General features: G+C 41.0%; 2 protein-coding genes across 2 annotated transcripts; one reads left to right on the top strand and one right to left on the bottom strand.

Annotated features, from left to right (window-relative positions):
- Positions 1-301: 301 nt before the first annotated feature.
- fam43a (family with sequence similarity 43 member A) lies at positions 302-2,278 on the bottom strand. Its single transcript, XM_072389377.1, has 2 exons — positions 2,204-2,278; positions 302-2,098 (listed from the first exon to the last, which is right to left on the bottom strand). Coding segments are annotated over exons 1-2 (1,071 nt in total). The 5' UTR covers positions 2,205-2,278; the 3' UTR covers positions 302-1,028.
- Positions 2,279-3,347: 1,069 nt separating this feature from the next.
- lsg1 (large 60S subunit nuclear export GTPase 1) lies at positions 3,348-10,011 on the top strand. Its single transcript, XM_072389376.1, has 14 exons — positions 3,348-3,589; positions 3,934-4,060; positions 4,351-4,471; positions 4,554-4,640; positions 4,808-4,894; positions 5,027-5,087; positions 5,388-5,564; positions 5,718-6,077; positions 6,261-6,362; positions 6,461-6,606; positions 6,725-6,846; positions 7,047-7,126; positions 8,564-8,737; positions 8,886-10,011. The coding sequence occupies exons 1-14, from the start codon at positions 3,485-3,487 to the stop codon at positions 9,063-9,065; spliced, it is 1,929 nt and encodes a 642-aa protein (XP_072245477.1). The 5' UTR covers positions 3,348-3,484; the 3' UTR covers positions 9,066-10,011.
- Positions 10,012-10,303: the final 292 nt, after the last annotated feature.

Below are 10,303 nucleotides of genomic sequence, written 5' to 3'. Positions count from 1 at the left end.
AGCCACTTCTTGTGTTGACATCCTTGTGTGGCCTGCCTTCCCTGTGGCCAGTCAGAATGAATAGGCCCTTAGTACCTTGACTAAATATCTCACATTCTGTTCCCTGAAAGCTATTTGGTTAAAAAAAAAGGATATTTGAGAGACTAGTCAATTAATTACACATTCAAAACACAGACTCTGGTGGCAACCTCTTTAAACCTGTGAAAGATACATTGTTCTCTGTTTTGTCTCTTTATGACTTTGGAGGCTCTCCATGTAAATCATATTTAGTGAGAAAAAATGTTCAACGGAAGCATTCAACAACTTTATGACATTTTTTATTGATCTTTCTAGAGGTTCACATATCAAACCACATTTTTATATTTCTTAAAAAATAGCATATTCATAATTAAAACATCTTGCTTTACATCTTAATACATGAAGGTATTTTTCCTTTTGCACAGCAAAGATATGACATTTATGTTTCAGACAACATACCCACAAACATATATATGAAGTGAACACGACAGTGCAAAAATAAAACTAAAGAACAATCTGTCACAGAAGCGCCCTGACAGGGGAATTAAGGGAGCGTTTTTAGACCCACCGAAACACTTAAGAACAAAACGTGCTTTTAAAACGGAATGCTGCTTTTGGATCGACATGAGCATAATTCAACAGAAAAATGCAGCTTCAAGTTAGAAACAAAAAAAGTTAGGTAAACAAGCTTGCAGCTACAACAATCCTCTTAAATAGAGGATATGGAATTACTGCTGTGAGTCCTGAGGCGCACCCGGATTTTGTTTTTGTCGTCGAATCGGCCATCTCTCAAATGTGCACTTGTTTTTTTTCCCCACTTTTTTGTGTTAACATAATAAAGTATCATTCAGTAGCCTAACTGTCTGTCCCAGAAGCTCAAGTGGTCGTTTCTGGATTCCCTCCATTAGTCGTAGAGGCACAGATCTGACCAGCACTCTCCGACTCGGTTGATGAAAACTTGCTTGTGGAGACTCTGTGACTCAAAGGAATGTGCACAGAATTGCATTAATTCAGGCAATTCCGAGCACCTTTACCTCTTCAAGCCCATTGCTGAGTGGAGGGGGCTCGTGGTTGCTTTCTATGGAGGATTCACTCCCCGTGCTCTCCCCAGAGAGAAGTCTGGTGACTCTGAGGTCAGCTTTTAGAGTCTGCACGTCGTTTCCTATGCTCATCTCTCCTAAATCATTAATGATCTGAGTTAACTCATGTTTACCGTTAGAAACGCAACCACGGTCCGTGTCCAGAATGTCCTCACACTCAAAGTGCATCGCTTTCTCCTCCTCTTCCTCCCCGACTAAGTCCTCTGTGATGGAGCCCAGTTTGGGCGCGCTCCGGCTGCGCTCCACCGGAGGTTTGTAGTAACATTGTCCGTTCAGCAGCTTCCTGAGAGGGACCAACGGGATGGTCTGCTCGCCTATGAGCTGCTGCTGCTGGTGCCTGGCATCGTCCCTCCGTTTTAGTCTTTTGAACTCGGCCAGGGCTGTAGCCGAGGTCTGGTACAGAAGCAGTGCCATGGCCTTTGCCTTCTCGGGCTTGGACACCAGCACTGCGTGGCAGCGCAGCATCACAGCTTTGTGCTTCATCTCGTGCCTGTAAATCCAAGCGAAAATCTTGGGTAGCCGCGGATCCGCGACGCAGTAGGTTATCCGGTGCAGCAAGTACAAGTGTCCCGGCCTCCTGGCCTTGTCATCCACATGCACCATCCGGATGCCCTGCGAGCTGATGGTCAGCCTCATCTTGGTGCCGTTCTTGCCCATGTCGCTTTTGCCCCAGATCTTGCTCACAGCAACGTCCGTGCAGCCGTCTCCCTTGGACTGGATTGTGGTGGCATTCCCCAGGTAGAGCACTGTGTATGTGGGGTCCTCGTTGGTGATTTTCACCTTTTTCCTCTTTGACTTGAACATGCTGCCCACCCTGTTGAGTGCGCTTTCAGGGCAGGACTTGGCGAAAGAGGTGAGCGCAGAGTAGTTGAGACTCACCGCATAGCCCTTCTGCTTGGACTGCTTGTCTTCCTCGATCAGATCGAACTTGTTCTTCTTCCAAGGCAGCATTGTATTGCTGTTTACACTCAACAGCAACACTGAGAGAGAAAGAAAAAACTTTATTACTAAATCCTAGAAGCGTTTAATGCCTGTCAGGTCATTTATATGCTACTATTTGGGAACTAAACGCTAAGACACCGTACTTTATCTGTCCATCCTCTTAAGTTCTCTGTTCATCGCAAGGCTTCCGATCATACATTGCAGTGCGGAGTATAATCTTATGTGGAGGTGTGGGCTGCACTATATATATATACAGGAAGAAACCATTTCAGCCTGACTGTAGGGTGGGCTGAACCAACGTTTGATTTCTGTATCCGTATGCATCTGAATTCAGATATCTTTTTATTCAGATTAATGCCATTCAAATGACTGCAAAATGTCCGAATTCACAAACATGTAATATTCTGTCCAGGATAAATGTAACAATTGATGACAAAATCGTACAAGAGGAATCTGGAAATTGACATTTTCATATTGCTTAAATATTGCTAAAAACCTGCATTCCTGTTGTCTTCTATGCTGAGTGATAAAGAGACACAGACTTTATGATTATTATATAGCAGTTTAATATACACCGAAAACCCCTTATATTTTAATATTATATATATTTTAATATTAATATTATATTTTATATTTTATAATAAAATAGTACAGTTTCTTGCTATTTTTAAAATTCTAAAACTTTTTTTTATTACCATTCTTTTTATATTAGACTTTTCGTAAATATTTCAATTGAAATTAGACATTATTGGAGTTTTATGAATGAAAACCAAATCAACATTCAATAATCTTAAACCACCACAACAATAAATAGCGTAAATCAGCAGGACGTAGACCAACTTGGCTGTAGCCACATGATGATTTATGCTGCCATCGTCTGGTTGTTGGTTGAAGCGCGTTTGTTACGTTAGGATGAGGACGTTTAGAGGAAAAAGCAAACTACTTTCAAGCAAACTGACCCAAACAATTGTTGTAATGATCATATTAGTGTCTGCTTGCACTCATCAACATCTGAGGTTCCTATTTACATGAAAATGTTGTGCATTAGGAACGCTCCTCTTCATTTCCCCGTTTCGTCAGAGCACATTTAATAGCTGTACACATAAGTGGAATGTACCACAGTAGTTACTCTGCCTACAATACGTTTAGTTAATAAAATACCTAAGGAAAATTAGGAATACTTACCATGACGTTATTTTCAATTGATTAACTATCTGTTTATTAATCTAATGTTCCATTAATATCTTACGCAGTCGGGATACAATTAACCCGGATGTGTGATTTGAGTGGTTTGTTCCCACTTCCGTCTCTTACGACAACAACGCTGTGCACATGGAATACACTTGTTAGCGACGGAGAGCTTAGTTTTTACACCCTTCAGTGTAGTATTTTTGTGGTGTTTTGCCGTAGCCTCAGAGGTGGTTATGGGGAAGAAGAAAGCCGGCGGTGGTGGAGGAGGAGGACTGGGCAGATCTCTGATAAAGGAGAGACTCCAGGCTGGCCGAGGAGCCAAGAGGAACGACTCATGGGTATGACACGGCACTAACTACTAGTTTAAAGTCAACATAGAGCGCTGCTTGTGCCAGACCGTTTTAAGAAGATTATCTATAGGCAGTGTTTGTCATATAGTCATAAAACATTTTGAAGAACAGGCGCTGAGCTCGTTATTATTGCTCACGCAGTGTTTGAAATGAAACTATTAATGGGAATAAACAACCAGAACACCTACTTGCTGTCAAAGAAACACAGTATGTCTCTTTGAGAGTTAGTTTTCTTCCGGAGAGACTTTTCCGGCGGAAAACACTGCAGACCACACTAATGTTTCATTAGTCAGTGGTGCAGACCTCACCTGACATTTGTATCGCCTCTCCAGCTCCACACCAGTGAACTGAATGACGGCTATGACTGGGGACGGCTGAACCTGCAGTCAGTGACAGAACAAAATTCTATGGATGACTTTCTTGCAACTGCTGAACTGGCAGGAACAGAGTTTGTTGCAGGTAAGAAAAATTAGTTGATAGATTAGTTTTTGTGATATGTGCACGTGGATTATGACGAATAATTGTGTTTCACTTACCATGAAGTGCTATATTAATGCTGTATTCAAAGCATAGACGTGTGTGTATTTTTGTAGCTCAACGTACTACAATCTCGATTGTGAAGTGCAACTGTTATACATCTATGGACTCCTATATCCCGGACGTGAATCCAAATGGAGGTCTTTTTCTCGCACAGCTTCCCTCTCTCTGTTCAAATGTGTGACTGGTTTGTTGTTTCTTTGTGCCCTTAGAGAAACTCAACATCAAGTTTGTGCCAGCTGAAGCCAGAGCAGGCTTATTGACAGCTGAGGAGAAAACCAGGTTGAAGCAGCTTCATGAAGACAACAAGCATTTTCTCAGAATACCACGACGGTATGTTGATCAGATCTATTCGATATGACAACAATTAAGTATGCTTGGCATCCTAAAGTGTTGTCTTTCTTTGTGTTTCAAGTCCCCACTGGGATGAAAGCACCAGTCCAGATGCACTTCAGCAGGCAGAAAAGGACAGCTTCTTGCAGTGGAGACGAGAGCTTGCACAGTATGTAAAGCTCAGATCATCTTAGCTTTGCAACTAAGAGGCAAAAAGCCAATGCACACATTTCTATTATATGTTAAGGAACAAACGTTTTGTGCACAATGGGAGATTTGGTACATTTTCCAATGTGTGGCTTATCTGTCAGTAATCTAACGGTTTTATTTCCAAAGACTGGAAGAGGAGCAGAAGTTGATTCTAACCCCGTTTGAGAGGAACCTTGAATTCTGGAGACAGCTGTGGAGAGTGATCGAAAGGAGGTAAAAAATAAAAAGATAAAAATAAAAAAGGCTTTACTGTGCTGTCAGTTTACGTCTGTTCTTAATTGAGGATTGTGTTATTTTTCTGAGATGCTAAAAGCAAAACCATTGTTTGTTTGTCTGTTTCCTCAGTGATGTCGTCGCTCAGATTGTTGATGCCAGAAATCCTTTGCTGTTCAGATGTATTGATCTGGTAAGTTAATATTTTCTATGGAAACAAACTGCCTTTTCTCGTGTTACACGGTGACAGACAGGCCTGCAATGGGTTTCAGGTTTGTGTTCTTTGATGCCCTTATTTTTCATTTTGAGTTGTTTTTTTTTTCTAACATCCGTGAGTATAACTGTAGCTGAATAAGTAAAATAATCATTTCAAAGAACTTTAATTGATAAACATCCTTTCATTGTGAGTGAATTGCTGCCTGTAACCAAATGAAATTGCTTTCAATTTATGTTCCAGTGAATGTAATAGTTCTCTCCTGTCTTTTGCCACCAGGAGGCATATGTGAAAGAGGTCTCACCGAATAAGGTGAACATGATTTTGGTGAATAAGGCAGACCTGCTCACCAGGGAGCAGAGACGACTCTGGGCCAGGTACTTTGAGAAAGAGGGGCTGAGGGCAGTTTTCTGGTCTGCCCTGGCTGAGAGCAACAGGCTGGATGCAGAGGACAAGGTGAGGACGTGGAGGCTTGTTGAGCTGTATAATGATGAATAATGTTTGTGACATCCGCTGAAACAGGTGGATGTCATCAGACTGTTATCAATGATATGACTTGCCACTGCTTTTAAACCCAGCAGCCAAAGTGTGAAACATTTCTTCCTGCAGGGCATGGAAGTGGATGACCCAGAATCTGGTCCGTCCTCCTCCGATCCAGAAGACGGCTCCCCGCGTAATGATCGCAACGAAGACACGAGCCAGAAGGGGGTGGATGGAGGGAAAACGCTCGAGGAGAAGGAAGAAGGAGAAGAGAGCGATGGAGAGGAGGAGCAGCAGATAACTGTTGATGAGGAGGACTGGCACACTTGTTCAGAAGATGAGGAGGAAGCAGAGGGAGGCAGTGCCGGCTCATCCAGTAAATCCTTCCACAACTCCAGCCGGCTGCTGCACAAAGATGAGCTGCTGAATATGTTTAAGGCTGTACATAATGGAACCAAGTGTAAAGAAGACCAGCTGACAGTGGGGCTGGTGGGTAAAAACTTCAGTTCATGCAGTGATACAGTCACACTGTGAGGTTTTTAACAATCAGTTTGTTCATTCATATTGAGTGATAACACAGGAGTCAGTTGGTCCTGAGAGGCTAATCTACTTCAGGAGTTGCACACTTTGTACAGAAATGAAAAGGAATTTCTTCCTCTTTGTATTCAACAGGTTGGGTATCCAAATGTGGGAAAGAGCTCCACCATTAACACTATTATGAGGAACAAGAAGGTGTCTGTTTCAGCCACTCCTGGACACACGAAGCACTTTCAGGTAGACCTCCACTTGCCACATAAATTCAGCTCGTAAGATTCCATCAGAAAAAAAAGCTTAAAGTGTTGTTTTTGACCTTTTCTTGACATGTATCACAGACTCTCTATGTGGAGCCAGGCCTGTGTCTTTGCGACTGTCCGGGTCTGGTCATGCCCTCGTTTGTTTCTACCAAAGCTGAGATGATTTGCTCAGGAATTCTCCCCATTGACCAGATGAGAGATCATGTACCTGCAGTGTCCCTTATATCCTTTTTTTTTTTTAAAACATAAAAACTGGAGTGTACTTGTGTTATTTTTAATCTAAATTACACCAGAGGGTACTTTGACAAAGATGGCCTTAGGTCCTTAATGAATAAGTTACATTTGCCAGACAATCCCTCGACTTGTATTGGAAGGCACATACGGCATCAACATCATCAGACCACGAGAAGATGAAGACCCTGACAGGCCCCCCACCTCTGAAGAGTTCCTGATGGCGTATGGATGTGAGGCTGCCAAGCATTTGTAGAGATAAACAGAAAAAAAAAACAATTTCTTCTTCTTTTTTTAAAAAATATTGTTTCCTCCCAATATTATTTTGTTCTTTTAAATATTTTTGTGATTGCAAAGAGTTTTGTTCAACCTATAAAGAAGTATGGAGAAGAGCTGCAGAAAGTTGATTGTTCTGTCTTTCCGTCTGTTTCAGACATGAGAGGTTTCATGACATCACACGGCCAGCCTGATCAGCCCAGATCATCCCGGTACATCCTGAAGGATTATGTCTGTGTAAGTTTTTACAACCCGTGTGGCGATTGTCGCAGTAGGTGCCACAATGTCAGACAGGGCTTCAGGGCCTCTGCACGCAATACCTAACTGCTGAGGAAATCTCTTTAAGTTGAATGATAAGACATTTCTGTCATGAACAGATGAAATAAGTAAGAACAAAAGGGATTTTTATCCTCTCGCAAATCTGCAACGTTACACAACAGTGCAGTTGTGTATCATTTTGGTCCATGCATGAAGTGTAATTCTTCTGCAGTTTATGTTGTATTATGTAAAATGTCCATTTGGGAACATTAACTAATTTTATTGTTAAACAAAATGAAGATATAAAGAAGTTGAGAGAAAGACTCCGCCTTTAAGATAATTTTTCTTTTATTTAAAGTTAATTTTGAAAGCGTGTTAGATTTCACCTGGATAGATAAAACAAAATGCCGAAATTGTGACTGGTTTTTGTACTATTCTTGGCACGTGGTCTCTAACATTTACCTAAAGCAGCACATTAATTAGCCTTTATTACTGCATAACTTGACGAATGGACGAAACATTACGTGCATGAATCACAGCACAGTGTTCATCCTCAAGCAGCCATTTCTTCAGCCATTTGGATGAATGACAGAATTAAGACTGCATGACAGTTCTGAATTATTTACATTACATTAAAATCATTTGCATTTTTCTTGTAAATCATAGCTTCAAAATGTTTAACATTTACTTTGAGGATGAGCAGTCCAGCCCTTGAACGCCTTATTTACATTTTTTTGTACAAATTTAAACACACTCCTAGAAAATATCACTATAAATCAGACAGAGGTCTTTAACCAAAGAGAAGTGATTGACTATGAGCCAGCGGTCTTCAAACCACAAACATTCTTTTATGCGTCTCCTCACTGTGAATTGTTTGTGGTGGAAAACAGGTATTGATTGCAGAAAGGGGCCCCAGATGTTCATATATTAAGGTCATTGAGACTATATGATGCAAGTAGCCAGAACATGCTTATGTTCTACCAGGCAGTCTGAGGCAGCATTAAAGTGTATAACTGCTGCATTGTTTGGCAACTTAACGGTGCAACTGAAAAGCAGGCTTGCATGTGAATGGAATAAGAATTAAAGGAAACTAATCCATATTTGGAAAAAATGCTCCACACTCTTTAAAATCCCCTCTTCTCTGACTACCTCAAGCATCAACACAATGTAAAATGCTAAATAAACAGCTGGAAGCTGGTTGTTCCAAGTGTCATTAACTTGCACAGCTCCAACACTTAAAAACTAGGGCAGTTTCTTCTCTTGAATAGCTGAATATATCCTCCTCTTCCTTCAATATGGTTCTGTGGAAATCAACAGACTGCAGCTGTAAGCACCAAACTGACTTGACCTCAGGGGCTGTAAAGTTTACCCAACATTTTCTGCCTTACCCACTCTCCAAATGTTTACTCCTTACAGGGCAAACTTCTCTACTGCCATCCTCCCCCACACATTAACGCTGAAGACTTCCAGCCGCAGCACAGCAAGTTCCTGAAAAGAGACTCGGACAACGCGGAACATTCCGGAGTGGCAAATAAAAAACAGAAAATCAAAAGAATCGAAAATGTTGTTGACAAGAACTTCTTCCATCAGGTAAGATACATCCCCGGATCTCTTGTTCATCAGAAAAAAAGGCCTGAATATCATTTACAAGTCGGCACAAAGGCATCATATGTAAGCGGGACTGCAGGAGAGGGGCACTTTCTGATTGAATTAACTGTTGGTGGACTTTTCTTTGTAGGAGAACGTGCGGGCGCTCACCAAAGGAGTTCAGTCAGTCATGGGCTACAAACTCGGCAGTGGACCAGTCGGCCCCGGCAACTCTCAGACAGACACGGTCGCAGGAAAACCCTGGAAAAAACACAGCAACCAGAACAAGAAGGAGAAATTACGCCGGATTACCAAACATCTGGATGCATGACAATGTTCTGAAATCTCCGCTTTATAAATCAGATTGCATCAGATGGAAGGAAGAAGCTGAAAGTGCAGCTCATATGTGATTCCAAGGGAATTGTTGCCGAGTTGTAGCGTAGGAGGATGAAGGCCCTTTAATACTGCGAGTACGGAGAGGTCTATATTTTAACTAATGAGTTGCAGTATCGATCATATAATGCGCTGGTTTGAAAATTATACCGGTGCAAAGCATTCCATCAGGTGGACCTTCATGACAGCGGCTGACCTACTCAACATCCAGAATGTGTGAAATTTACAGCGGTTAGAAATAAAGTTTCAAGCCACCAAATTGGGTTACAAAATCAAACAAATGTTGTCATGTCGGTGTTTAACTTCTTTTCCACATTTTTATTGTCTTAGTAACGCGTCACATTTGAGAGAGAAAAGTATATGTTTGCAAATCATTTTGAACTTTTAGGGGACGTTCACTCTATAAGTGGAAATAAAGTGAAAGTGCAATGATACAAAATAACTGCCGAGATCCTTTTATAATCAGAAAAAAATGAGTTGTTCTTTCCTTCTACAGCCATCGTATTAAAAAAAGCAACTTGACCCCCAGTGTCAAAACCACCTCTTTTTTTTGCATCATCTTTTGAAAGCTTTAACATTTGAAATGGGATGCTAGTACTTGTAGTGATTCTGAGCATTGAATCCAAACGACTCCCCCTCGTGGAAAGTGATAAACCCGGCTGTGGAGCCAAGAGGTGCTATCTGTAACTATATTGTACAATCTAACCATATCAAATAATGGTGAAGTGTCTTGGTAAGATAAGCATGTAGGCTACTAATATTGTATAATTGGAATTACATCTAGTCATAATGTTTGCTCTGCTTGTTTTCTTTTAAAAACCGCATTCAGTAATGATGCTATATTACAGCTCATTCTCCAACCGGGAAATGATTTGAAGCAATTCAAGTATTTGATATTTTAAAAAATAAGTATACAAACTGTGTAATGGTCGTTTCTACAACTCCATTTCCTTAAAAGTTGTGATACTTTGTAGAATATTAATAAAAAGGTTTGCAATAATTCTCAGATCTCATAAGCCAATTTTTTTTAACACAATAGAACATAGAAAACATAACAAATGTTGAAAGAGAGACGTTTTGATATTTCTTGGAAAAAGTCGTTCTTGATTTTGATGGCAGCGTTGTGTCTCAAAAAAGATTGGACGTTGGCATCAAAAGACTGGAAAAGTGACTTGT

This window comes from Leuresthes tenuis, unplaced genomic scaffold (assembly GCF_036924035.1).
Source record: "Leuresthes tenuis unplaced genomic scaffold, fLeuTen1.0.hap1 SCAF_7, whole genome shotgun sequence".
Lineage (NCBI taxonomy): Eukaryota > Metazoa > Chordata > Actinopteri > Atheriniformes > Atherinopsidae > Leuresthes > Leuresthes tenuis.
The sequence above is the reverse complement of the archived record's forward strand: the minus strand, read 5'-3'. Positions and strand labels throughout refer to the sequence as shown.

What these genes read in the sequence shown, in the direction of transcription:
- lsg1 (XM_072389376.1), top strand. Translation starts at nt 3,485, where the DNA reads ATGGGGAAGAAGAAAGCCGGCGGTGGTGGAGGAGGAGGACTGGGCAGA. An exon ending in TGGAGAGTGATCGAAAGGAG is followed by an intron (nt 4,895 to 5,026) that starts GTAAAAAATAAA and finishes CTGTTTCCTCAG; the next exon opens with TGATGTCGTCGCTCAGATTG. An exon ending in GGCTGGATGCAGAGGACAAG is followed by an intron (nt 5,565 to 5,717) that starts GTGAGGACGTGG and finishes TTCTTCCTGCAG; the next exon opens with GGCATGGAAGTGGATGACCC.